Raw genomic sequence first — 12,984 nt, 5'->3', positions numbered from 1 at the left:
TCCACCCTCTGGCATCCAGTCCATGGCCACACTTGCCGGTCTCTCTCTTGGCAGTCGGAGTACGTGGCCGATCATTTTCCTTCTCCTTTCAGAGACAATGTCTGACAGTTCAGCCACTCCTGCCTTCTTCATCACCTCCTTGTTGGTGATGTGGTCTCTCCATGAGATCCTCAGGATGGATCTTCGGCAACGCCGATGGAAGACATCTAACTTGTTGGTAATATTGTCTGTCTTCATCCATGTCTCACAGGCATAAATCGCTGTTGGGATGACCACTGACATATAGAGGCGTAGCTTGGTGGTCATAGTGATGGCTTTCGATGACCAGATGTTGCGGAGGCGTTGGAACACTCGCGCAGCTTTACCAAGTCTACCGTTGACGTCTTTCTCCACACCACCTTTATTTGAGATGTTACTCCCAAGATATGTGAAGCTGTCAATGTACTCTGTCATGTTGGTGTAGAGTGAGTGGTTGAAGGTGTTGGTGCTGTCCGACGGCCATGGCCTTGGTCTTTTCCTGGCTAATTCGTAAACCGACCTTAACTCCGTGCTCATGCAGATTGTTGGTCAACTCCTGGAGTGCGGGCTGAGTGTGACTTAACAAAGCCCAATCATCTGCAAATTTTCAGGTCAGCTAGTCTGCTCCCTCCCCACTTGATACCAACTTTTGCCCCTGTGATGGACTTCCTCATCACAAAGTCAATTATGATGATAAAGAGTAGAGGTGACAGAATGCAATCCTGTCTTACACCAGCGATAATGTCAAAATCATCAGTTGTGCCACTGTTGGTTTTGACACGACAGGTTGAGTTGTGGTACAATGACCTGAAGATGTTGATGTACTTGAGGGGTACACCATACAGCTGGACGATCTGCCACAGTGACTCCTGGTGGATGCTGTCGAAGGCTTTCTTGAAAATCATGAGTGGTATCTGAAGTTCTTGGCTCTGCTCTATGATGTTTCGAAGAGTAAAGATCTGTTCGGCACAAGACCTTCCCTTCCTGCTCTTCCCTCAAGATGTTATCCACTTCGTCTTTAAGGCGATGTAGCAGAACACTGCAGAATACCTTGCTGGGCATTGACAGCAGTGTAATGTCCCGCCAGTTATTGCAGTCTGCGAGGTTTTCCTTCTTAGGCAGCGTGACAATGACCCCACGTCTCCAGTCGGCAGGAGCCTCTTCAGCATGCCAAATCAGGTTCAACAGGTGGGTAAGGCTCTCCACAACAGCATCTTGGCCATGTTTCAACAGCTTGGCAGCTACCTCATCGAGTCCCGGTGCCTTGTTGTTCTTAAGGCCATTGATTGCTCTGGCAACCTCAGTCTCGGATATCTCTTCCGATGTAATATTTAGAGCTGGAGCTGGTGTCTCTTGATCGAAATAGAAGAGCACGGGAGGCATTGGTTGGTTGAGAACCTCCCTGAAGTGTTCCAGCCATCTTGCTTCTTGCTCCTCGTCGCTTAGGAGTGTCCTGCAATCCTTGCTCCTGATTGGCATGCTGGAGCTGCTCCTGGAGTTGGACGATGCTTTAGCTTTGCAATTCATACATGCTATAAAAGTGCTTGTATAAATAAGGCAGAGTTTGGTATTTTTGCTCGAATCTGGATTCGATTTTACTGGTATTTAATTCAACTTCACTTGCCCGTTTTGAATGGCCATCCTATGGAAATAAACGTGTGATGTCAAACAAAGAAAAATTGAGAAAAATAGTTTGTGTGTTAGCTGCACTGGTTTCAAATGTAGAATGTCTGTCGAATCTGGCTAGTAAAGAGTTGGCCAGAACCTTGTGTACCATCCTCTTATTTCAGTGTTCGACTTCTTGCCAATTAGTGCAGCACTCTTTGAGCTTAAAAGTGAAAATCCACAGGGTACACTGTATTTAAATTATGCACTGAAAAAAAAATTGGCTGCCTCACATCAAGTGGGAACATAATTAGATTTTGGTCCTTTTGTTTTCTCCTGGTTTGATGAAATTTGATTATTAGGTCAAGGTTACAGGCTGTACGAAGACATACCTATTTTGACCACCAGAGGGAAGCATTGTTTAACCCTTCTCAATAAATGGCCGTGATAAAAATGTTTTCTCCAACGCAGAGTTTATTTATTGTGATGGAAGCTTTGCGTCTCACAATAATCCGGATATTGTGGTCAAGTAGTCCTGTCTTGTTTTTAATTTTGTCTCGCTTTCTACCAAAAGAGCCTGACATGCTTCACATTCCTACTCTGTCATAACATGTTTACAGGGACATACGCACGCACACATCAAGGCTACATATTGCTGAAGAAAGCCATCACTTCCTTTAATAAAATATAGTCTCATATCCTCGAATAGCAATATATTTGTTTTAAAAACAGACACTGGAAAACAGTTGGAGGCAAATACCTAACAATATTACATGGCGTGTCCTCTACATGTGCTCATATTTAAGCACATACAGTACAAAATATATAAATATACAAAGCATTCAACCAGTTCAGTGCACTTTTCAGCCTAAATGGCATGACGATGCTTTGCTGTTATAAAATAGGTAAAACTGCCCAAAGCATCAACAGGCTACTGCTTCTTAGAAACACAACTACCGGTACATGTAACATGCACCCAGTGATGGGCTGGCAAGTCCGATTGTTCTCTCTGGAACAGGAGCCTTCATCGCTGTGCATCAGTTTCAAACCCAAACAGTCGTGGTGTTTTCTGGATGTTTTTCCTATGACAAACAGCAATGGTTTGAGCATTTAAAATCTGATTAATGCCAACATGTGGCTGTTGCTGCTTGGTATGGTACCTTCTGCTCCTGAATGTACATCACGGCATCGTGTACGGTGACAAAAATATGCTGGGGGTTCATGTAGTTCATGAGGCCGCTTGATGTGAGGATCCTTAAAACACTCTCTGGGAGAACAGGTCAGAGATCAGAATACCGGTAATTACTTTCCATAATGCACTGTTCTCTTTAAATAAAACTCAATAGGCACGACTGCAAAGGCCTCACCGTTACAGCTGGACAAAAACACATGAACTCCAACTTTCTGGCATTCAATGCACATCTGCAAATCAATCAAAATCATTTGTTGGCTTAAGGAGGCGCCAAGCGACCTTTCCGATGCGTTTGCACGCTAACCTGAGTAAAGAGCCTCGCTCCGGCAACATCAACAAAGATCACGCGACTACAGTCGATCAATACTGCCTGGACCTCGTGCTCGGAGGGTTCTGCAGACCGCAACATTTAAATAATAATAATAATTATAATACAAGTAATAATAAATGAATCATTTAAAATAAAAAAAAATGTATTTACAATAATCTCAATCCTGTGATCAGAGCTTGAAAATAACAAACTGGTTTCAAATGAAATCTAACACTGTCCACAACAATTGTGACATTTCCAAATGCAGAATTTGACACACATTGTACAATGGTGAGTAGGTGGATCGTGTGTGCAAGGCTACTTAATGAACGAAAGACTAGACTCGATAATTGCACATTTACATTGTTTTGATTCCCCTGTGTCCGCAGCATGCATAGTTTGTTGTGAATGTTGCTCCTCACCAGGTTTGAAGAACTCGTTTTCTGAAGAAAAAGACGCATTCGCAATGCCTCTTTCCTGAAGAATGACAAAAGCCAGAAATGTCAAAACCATTTCCTCATGTTCTAGGGGAGTTTGCAGTTTCAAAATAAAATAGTTTTGTCTTATTTGTGGAAACATGCATTATGACTTGACGGTGATATGTGACAAATGTGTGGCCCTGTTTCCCCAGAAAGCACCTCATTCGTGATGGAGTGTTACGAGAACACTGAATGTTCTTGCTTTGAAGTTTGATTTTTGGGGGAGGCTGCGGCGGTGTGGCCATGGTGGGTGTGGCCGCAAGCGTGTGAAAAATGATCGACACCTCGTAAGGTACGACTTCTCTTTCTGTCTGGTCATTTGTCCACAGTTTTGGTGGATTCGTGTACAGGTATATCAAATGAGTGGAGCATGAGGGTTTTTCAATGACCACTTTTTTGGGGGGAAGCAGGAAACGTTTGATTTTTGACTGTGCTGAATGGGTGTGTGCAGCAGACGTACCACCGTGTTCACGTTGGTCTCTCTTTCACGCTTCTCCAGAGCTTTTCTGGCCTTCTCTCGGCTGCGGATCTTCTCGGGCGTCAATCCCAATAACCGACCCATCTCCTCCCTAAAGAAGCTGCGGTTTCCATAGTAAATTGGCCCGTTGTAGGTCAGGATCTTCATCCCTGGCACCTCATAGCACTGAAAGATGAAACATAGCCAGACTACCTTTACACTGAGTGGAGGTGGTAGACTGGAACGTGGTAAAACAAATCATTTGTCTGAATTTGTGCTTCCAGTCCCTGGAAAGTGAAGTCTGAGATTGCATGAAGCGTGTCTGAAGGTCTTTGCTGGAAATATGTTGAAAGGCGCAGTTTTCCTGATTCTTTGGTGCGTGGCTAAAACTGCATCTAGTGACAACATCAAGTCAAGTACAAGTTTATTGTCAAATGTGCACTATGTGTAACCTAGAGCACAGATGCCTTTCTTCCCTCTCAACCAGACAACAAGACATCAAGAGGAGCCGCTGCGGGTGCTGGCACTGCCATCTAAAGTATACTTATGGGCGTCTAGATGGCATTAGTCACCCATCTTCCACTATATAAGAACTTGAGCACATTTGTTCACATTATCCGGCACAATTGCGAGTTAGTTTCTATATTTAAGGCTAGTTCAACCACTAAAGCGTGCAGCAGGCTAGACACCTATGTTTTCACCCGGAAATGAATCTATCTCAGCTGTCACAATTTGCAGATGAGATCGTGGCATTATTTAAATTCCTAAACATTATGCCACAGCCTAGTCTGCCACCCATCCGTACCAGGTAGGATGTATTCCAGCCGCCACCAGATGCTTCAAGCAGAGCTACGCATTTTAGCAGCTCAAACATGTGAAGACATAAGAAAGTTGCAAGAGAGTAGCAAGTAGCAAGACCCATTTTTTTCGCCCAGCGTGGTTTCACTCATTTGCAGTTTTTGAGAATGACTTTGGTTTGTCATGATTTTGAAGCCTCATTTTACATTATTATTATTATCTTTTTAATTATTCAAATTTGGCAGGGCTCATAAGAATGTCTTTTTTTTCCGTTGAGGAGAGGAGATAGCTATTTTCACTTCCCAGTGCCTTTAAGATTAATGTTTGCCATTTTAGCAAGCTCTCACCTTACTATGATTCTCCAGAGGTCTGTATATTTCTGTGTCGCTGGCCCGGCCGAGCACGGAGCAACCAGCCCTGATGAATGAACCATGGTTCAGAGGATGCAATCAACATGCCTGACAGACATTAAGCAAGCTTTATCAGCTTTACTAATCAGCCACAGTATTTGGTACTACGACATTAGGTACAACTAAATGTAAATTAAGAAAAAGAGACACTACAAAAGTCCTGCAAACAACAACAACAAAATATACGTCACTCTGAGTGTCATCAACAAAGAAAAAAAAGTCTCTTCTATTGAATGTCATAAGATTAAGACGAAGAAATGTAACACATTTAATGTTAATATGCTACATGTAATCATTTTTTAAAAAAAGCCATGTACCTTTGCGTGCGGCAGATGACAGTCATCATTGAGAACACCACCCCAAAGGCTAAGCCGAGATCCACGTTGAGAACCACAACGGACAGCCACGTCACCACCCAAACCATCTGCATCAATGCAACATTTATTCTGAGAGTGACCCCTTGACAAATTCGGCATGCATAGACAACCGGGTGATCAGAAGTTAAAGGCAGATGTTCCCGTTTGCGAACAGAAAGATGAGCACCGGTTCGATGTCAAGTTGAGAGAGACCAATTATCTGCACTTCCGCAAGCAGTTGCTGATCGAATGGTAACATGGGATTAATACTAATTAGCCATCTTCAATCCCTGCTCACAGGAGTCTGCTCATGCCTGGGGATTACATTCCTGAAGAGATCCAATAACTTTGAGTCCTTCACCCTCCCGCAGCCTTACAAAGTCAATTTTGCTGATTCTCCACAGTTCCGGCAAGTCCTGGAACTGCAGGAACATTTGCCTCAGGCTGGTCACGTTGATGCATGCCAGCACTGCCTTTGGACAAACAAACAGAGCAGAATGAGCCAAGGTTTGTCTCTGCTCCTTCACCTTTGACATTGCACATCAATTCACCTTAGGTAGGAAGTGGAAAAGGGGTCCGATAAGCAGCAGAACAATTAGTACCACAAGACTGGTGAACAAGCCAGAGAGCTGCAGAAAGAAAACACATTTGATTCACTCGGAGTCCTAAAGTAACCAAAGTGGCGTGCTAGAATAATTTCACAATTACATTAGATTTTTTTTTTGGTCTCATTCTTTGAAATATGGGCATTCTTTCTATGAACTACTTTGGTAAATATGCAACAAAATTAAGATAAATAAGTGCTAATTGTAGTGAGGTATGTGCTCGGTATATGCGTTGCGTCAAAAGGGAACACTTCCTGCTTTTCTGGCTGCTCGGGAACCAATGGGAATGTGCTGCCCTAAACTAACTCGCTCTGCACCAGCGTCAATAAGCTACACTGCTACTGCAAAGTATAGTTATCAACAGAGGAGGACAACAAGTAGCAGGAAAAGAACAGCGGAAGTTGGAGAACTACACTGAAAATACTACAGTATAACACATACACAGCAAACTTGCACCTCTGAAAAACAAAAATGGTTCATAATGTTTACATGAGTCAGCCAGAGGATTATATGGACACAAGTGTATTCATACACAGAACAGTATATATAAATATATTTCAGCAATGTTATTTGTGTGTTTGCGTCATCCGTATAAGTCACACTTTTAACTTTATCGTTGGTCCGGTGGTTAGCATGTCGACCTCACAGTACAGAGGGTTCAATCCCAGCTCCGACCTCATTGTGTGGAGTTTGCATATTCTCCCCGTGCATGCGTGGGTTTTCTCCCGGTACTCCGGTTTCCTACTACATTCCAAAAACATGTGTGGCAGGCTGATTGAACACTCTAAATTGTCCCTAGGTGTGAGCGCGGATGGTTATTTGTCTCTGTGTGCCCTGCGATTAGTTGGAAACCGTTTCAGGGTGTCCCGCGTCTACTGCCCGAAGACAGCTACGATAGGCCCCAGCACCCCCTGCGACCATTGTGAGGATAAAGCGGATCGGAAAATGAATGAATGAATGAATTTTAGCTTTGCTGACGCATCCAAAAATACTTCCTTGAGAGGTTTTACACGTATTTGTATATCACATTATATACAGTTACCATGAAGCGATACTACCGTGATACGAATTTTAGGCCATCTTATAACCTACCTGTGTGTATCCCCCAGCACTTTCCAGGATGTTTGTGGTGGCTAGAGTGGCCGAACTTGGGAAACATGTGAAAAAAGAAGACACTGTGTTGGAGATACCGTGAGCCAGCAGCTCCTGCAAGCACACGTTTTCAAGTTAGCCGACTGGTAAGAAGCTTGAGCAAGATTTTCCATGCAGGCTTCACCTGGTTCGGATGGATGGAATACCCATGCTTGTCAGCATAGATCATTGCCAGGGAGACGGACACAGCGTAGCCAACAAACGTGATGGCAACGGTGTCTCCGGCAATGTCAGGAAATGTGTGGAGGGCAGGCAATTGAGGCCTCGGGAATCTGATGGACGGAGGAAGAAAAGTAAAACAACACAAATTTGTTGGGTTGTTATTAGTGATTTGGACGACTGAATAATTACCCAGCAGGAATGTGGCCAACAATCTCAATGTCATAAATGGAGTTGAGAGAGAAAGCATAGGCCACACCGGTGGCAATAATCACCTACAGAAGCATAAATAAAAAAAAATAAAAAACACACAGACAAATTGTTAATTCCCTGCCTATAAATTATTGATGATTAAATACAATTTTGTCTACAATTTTGAACCGAATCTTGCAGCAAAAGAAAAATACAGCTGTATTTTAGGTTGCATACAATGACAACTCTCTTACAAATCAGATCCTGCTGTGAGGTCAACCTTAAAAACTAACTGCAATAGAGCTATGCAGTTTAGTTTGGGCTGGTGTATTTTACCGAGATAAAACACTTTTGGAGTAACCTCTATGGCAAGTGCTATATATATAAAAAAAAAAAGCATTCCTGTGAATTATACTGAGGCAAGGATGTCCACAAAGAAAAGTCATTTAAAAACAACTTGTTCAAATGGTGATGGTGGTTATGTAATGTGCAAATGCCCCATACAAGTGTTTTCTTCTGTTTCTAGACCAAATTAGCCCAAATAAGTGCTCGCCGTGGATCCAAGGCAAGTGGTTGCCCACAATCAAATAAGTTAAGCAATGTACTTGCCTATCACAGAACCTGGAAACTATAAGCATGATGATGCTGTGTTACAATCGCCATGGTGAATCAGTATTAGCTAGCTCGTTTGTTTAGGCCCGCTACATACTCGTGATTGCAACGCCACCTTTACATGTGCACTCATCCATCCATGCATCTGATCTGCTTATTCTCAGGTCGCGGGCATGCTGGAGCCTATCTCAGCTGTCTTCGGACAGAAGGTAGGGTACATCCTGAATTGGGTGCCGGCCAATCGGAGGGCACACATGGACAAACAACTCTTTGCGCTAACAATCACACCTAGGGACAATTGAGAGTGTTCCATTAAACTGCTACTCAGGGTATTTTGGAATGTGGCAGAAAACCGGAGTATGCGGAGAAAACCCACACAGGTACAGGTGAGAACATGCGAACCCCGCACAGGAAGGCCGTTGCCGGAATTGAACCCTTAACCTCTGCACACTGAGGCCGATGTGCTAACCAGTCGACCAACATGCCGCCTACAAGTACAGTGGCCAACATATAGATTGTTGTCTATTTATTATACACCCTTAATAAAATGGGTCGCCAGGCAATGCAGTGGTTGACTTTCACTTCAGTTGTTATCAGTTGAACTGATCTCTTTTTGTCACGGGCCACTTTGTGGTTTCCCACAGAGGGTCGTTATGGCAGTGAAAAATCATAGAAATTAATGGTGACCTCATCATTTTGATAAATATACACAACTCGCCTTGCACTTTATTTAACAAGTATTTAAACAATTAAGAAAATAGTTAAGCATTCAACGATCATTCGATTCATTTTAAGATTTAAGATTTAATTGATCAGATCACAGTATCTGATAAAATTAAATTAAAATTGCCAATATGGTACCAGTTTTCAAAATGAAAGGAGCAACAAAGTACTGTATATGAAGTACCACTTTTTTTTCTTTTGTGGGCCGCCGATAATGATGCAGAAGGGCCCCAGAAGTTGATTTGGGCCCCTTTGCACCAAGAACATGATTCCAACTGACCGTGAGGATCTCCACCGGGATGGGTGTACGCAGGCGCTGCCGGTAGCGCGTGTTGATCTCTTTTACTGGAACCAGCACCGCCAAACACACCAAGGAGATCAACAGCTCCGCGATGTTAGTCTGAGGCAGGTTCTCCATTACGGACGCTAAAGTCTGAACACACAAATAGATTCGCATGTTTTCAGATTTTTTGTTTTTCAATATTGTTTCATATTTTGAAAGGGCTTTTTTTCCCTATCCCCACCCCCATTCCCCCATTTCAAAACATATTTTGAACGTTTATTTTTCGGAATGAATTAAAGGGCCACTCAAAGGCGGCCCATCTCTGATTTAGACAGTCATGGACCCGTGTTATGTAGATGACTGTAGTCACAGTATACTCATCCATAGTATGAGCTACTATTTAACACATGACGACAAACGGATATGACATCACACGTATGTAAACAAATATGTACACTAGCATGTGACGTGGAAGTTATTAAGTCATTGGGTCACATGTTCCCATTTACACTACAGCTGTTGCACAACACAAATTGTCATGGCAAAGTAGACTATACTGCAGGGGTGAGTCCTCCGTGACGGCTATGTTGCCTGTTTTAGATTTCTCCCTCCTCCAACACAATTTATTCAAATGAGCAGGATCTTTATCAGGCTTCGTTTGCATCAAGTGTGTTGTAGTAGAGACAGAGATCTAAAAGAGGCAGGATATGGCTCTCGAGGAACTGGAGTTCCCTACCCCTGCGTTAGTCTCTCATAGGAGGTGTTGCACTTTAACATCCTTCTTTTAGACCAGGGGTGTCCAAACTTGGTCCTCAATGGCCGCTTTACTACCTGTTTTCCATCTGTCCGCGATTCAGAGCTGGCTGATGACCTGACCATTTCAAACAGGTCACGATGCAGCCACGATAGATGGAAAAGAGGCAAGACAGTGGCCCTCCAGGCCCAGAGCTGGACATCACTGCTTGAAACCAATTAGAACTTTGCTCGTAGCGAGGGCTTTAGTGCCATCTTGTGACATTTTAGAGCACTCTTTAAAAAAAAGTGCTACTGCCCTTTCTCTGCCCTTCCTGCTTTATCAATGTGTCGCTGTATATAGCTCTCTGCTCACCTTGAAGAGGGAGAAAATCCCCGTGTGGCGGGTGAGGCGAAGCCCCAGCATGCTTTGCAGCTGTGAGCTGGTGACATGAAAGGCAGCGGCACTGGTGAATGCTTTCACAATTGGCTCTGACAGGTAGGTGGAGAGGAAGCCCAACTGAAGACCAAACATACAGAGCTGGAAGACAAAATCATTCACTGGGGTCATGATCCACGGGTCTGTTAACTCAAGCCAAAAATCAGTGGGCTACGCCATCTGTAAGTGGTCCACAGGCCTCCTCACACGGCCTTACCATGATAATTCCCGAGAGAAGTGCTACAGCTGAGGCTACACTGATCCTCTGGAGCTCAAAGTCCGCCCCTTCAGGCGAACTGGAGTTCAACTCCGGAGGTGTGGGGACCAGTTGCTCCACCACAGAACCAGTCATGAGACTCACCACGGCAAACGTACCTGCGACAAGTCATTGAACTCGGTGACAGTGACACAACGTGGCGAACAAGAAATAATTGCTTTGAGGATGTACTCTACCTGTGGATACATGGCGACCGGTGCCAAAAATCATATAGAGGACCACAGGGAAGAAGGACGTGTACAGACCAAATATCGGTGCTACAGATGTGAGTAGTGCGAAAGCCATACCTGATTTGGGAAGAAGAGTCAGAATGCAAGCCGTGACATTAATCATCACAGTGGCCATACAAACACCCTCCCAAAAAGAAAAGGAAAAAAAATGAAAGTCAATATAACACACCTCCAATAAATACATAAAGAATAATAATATCTTAAAATAACAATTAATAGTTGGTGTAGTATCCCTTATACATATGTAACTGTTAAACAATTTCAAATATTTTTTTTTACTGCAGTGCTACAGCTACTATAATACTAAATAGTCATTTAAGTCCCGCTACTTCCAGTAATATGTTCCAAGTCCTCTATCAAGTACCGGTACGTTTATTTTGACTGACATATTTTATTTTAAACTCCGATTTTTTTCTTCTTCTTCTTCTTCTTCTTTTGAAAGCTCTTGGCGTTTTCTTCTTCTTGTTTGATTAAGATGTTATGAAAGGCTGATGACCGACCTTGCGGGATGTGAAGAACGCCAACTGTGAGTCCGGCGATAGTGTCTCCAAAGAAGCATTTCTTGAAGCGGTATCTGGGCAGCCAGTTGAAAATGGGAACTCTGTGACGGAGCAGCTGGAGGCAGGCCCGCCGCGAACACCTGCAGCTCGCGGCCAGCTTGGCCCAAAGCCGCACTCTTGCACTCGTCTTGTCCTCCTCGGAGCCGTAGGCCTGTTTGAAGCGGTCCTCGGTGAAGATGCTCCTGTACACGGCCACGGAGGCGCTCATGTTGTCCCGAAGGTGCCCAATTAGGTGGGCGGGGGTCGACGAGGTGACCAAATGACCGCTCAAGTCCCGTCTAATGAGTGCGGACACGCGTGGATTGTTTCAGGACTTTTATAGCAAAGTCTGCCCCTGTTGCCTCGACGATTTCCTGCCAGCTCGACTTTTTTTCACTCTTGACTTATTCCTCAAGTGGAGACTGGAGACACGAAAAAAAGAAAGGTGAGCCGCTGCAGGTTGTCATCGGGTTGTCGGGCGGTCAAGTCCTCTGGGTCCTACTGCCCAAAAAATATGATGACATTTAAATCCACTAGTCGACATGATGCAAAAGCGGTTCCTTCCTTTGTAGATTTCATGTTCGACAAGTGAGGGTTACTGAAAACCTGAGAAATGTTGAGTCACCTCATTATATTATCAGCTGTACAAAACTACCCTTGCAGTTGTTTCTTATATACAGTACTGTGTAATATTAATAACCAAATAAATGTACGGTACTTGAAATCAGAGGTCAAGGGAAATTATGTCATCATCCAAACATTTTCGATTTGCATTTAATGGGCTCTTGCAAACAAATAACAAATCACGTTCATGTCAAACCGAAACCACCGACTCATTTTGCGGGGTATATCTCACGAGCCAATGTTTTTTGTTTGTTTTGTAAGGGTAAGTTAAAGCTTGCAAAAACGTTCGTAAACAAATATTAATTGGCGCAAACAGTTGTTCTTGTGTCTCAAGAATTTGAACATTTTGCAAACATTTGACCTTAAAGCTGGTGTCCCACTGATGGGCAAATGTTTGTGCACGTAGTGTATTTTGCATTCACATCAACATTCTCCAGATGTTCGCCTGATCTTCATTCCCTAGCTACATGAAAACAAATTTAATCTGTTGTCAAACAAACATCGGGAGAACATTTGTGACCTTGAATGAACCCTGACCGGACCAGGTCGTTCTATGCTCAGTGAGCTCTGGGGTTTTTTGCATGGAAGAGTGAGAAAAATTGGATTTTGATGGCATGTGACATTTAAAAAGGAAATTGGTGGGATGGGGGCTTGTAATATTTGTTTATACAGCAGTGAAGAATAATTTTGACTTAAGTCCACATTTTCTGCCTCAATGAAAATAGTCAAACATTGTGGCAAAAAATATGAAGTAGACAATGTTGACTTGCTTTTAAATGGGCCACATGATTT

General features: G+C 43.4%; 2 protein-coding genes across 5 annotated transcripts in view; one reads left to right on the top strand and one right to left on the bottom strand.

Annotated features, from left to right (window-relative positions):
* LOC127596218 (uncharacterized) overlaps positions 1-12,984 on the top strand; it is a 138,091-nt gene that overhangs the window by 24,764 nt on the left and 100,343 nt on the right. The gene's annotated exons all lie outside the window — the stretch shown is intronic.
* Positions 2,276-12,142, bottom strand: slc26a10 (solute carrier family 26 member 10). Of its 3 annotated transcripts, XM_052058432.1 has the most exons (18): positions 11,530-12,136; positions 10,976-11,086; positions 10,740-10,897; positions 10,460-10,624; positions 9,349-9,501; positions 7,734-7,816; positions 7,507-7,654; positions 7,323-7,436; positions 6,177-6,254; positions 6,003-6,098; positions 5,587-5,693; positions 5,207-5,276; positions 4,065-4,247; positions 3,548-3,602; positions 3,120-3,208; positions 2,991-3,045; positions 2,784-2,890; positions 2,276-2,705 (listed from the first exon to the last, which is right to left on the bottom strand). In XM_052058432.1, exons 1-18 carry the CDS (start codon positions 11,795-11,797, stop codon positions 2,667-2,669), a joined length of 2,079 nt encoding a protein of 692 aa, XP_051914392.1. In that variant the 5' UTR covers positions 11,798-12,136; the 3' UTR covers positions 2,276-2,666. The 3 variants fall into 3 exon arrangements, 2 of the variants coding, with proteins under 2 accessions (XP_051914392.1, XP_051914393.1); XM_052058433.1 differs by lacking the exon at positions 10,976-11,086 and having other exon boundaries at positions 11,530-12,138; XR_007961414.1 differs by lacking the exons at positions 2,276-2,705; positions 3,548-3,602 and having other exon boundaries at positions 2,783-2,890; positions 11,530-12,142.

The sequence above is a fragment of the Hippocampus zosterae genome, chromosome 2, assembly GCF_025434085.1.
Source record: "Hippocampus zosterae strain Florida chromosome 2, ASM2543408v3, whole genome shotgun sequence".
Lineage (NCBI taxonomy): Eukaryota > Metazoa > Chordata > Actinopteri > Syngnathiformes > Syngnathidae > Hippocampus > Hippocampus zosterae.
Note: the sequence above shows the minus strand (reverse complement) of the source record. Positions and strands in the feature narration are given on the sequence as shown.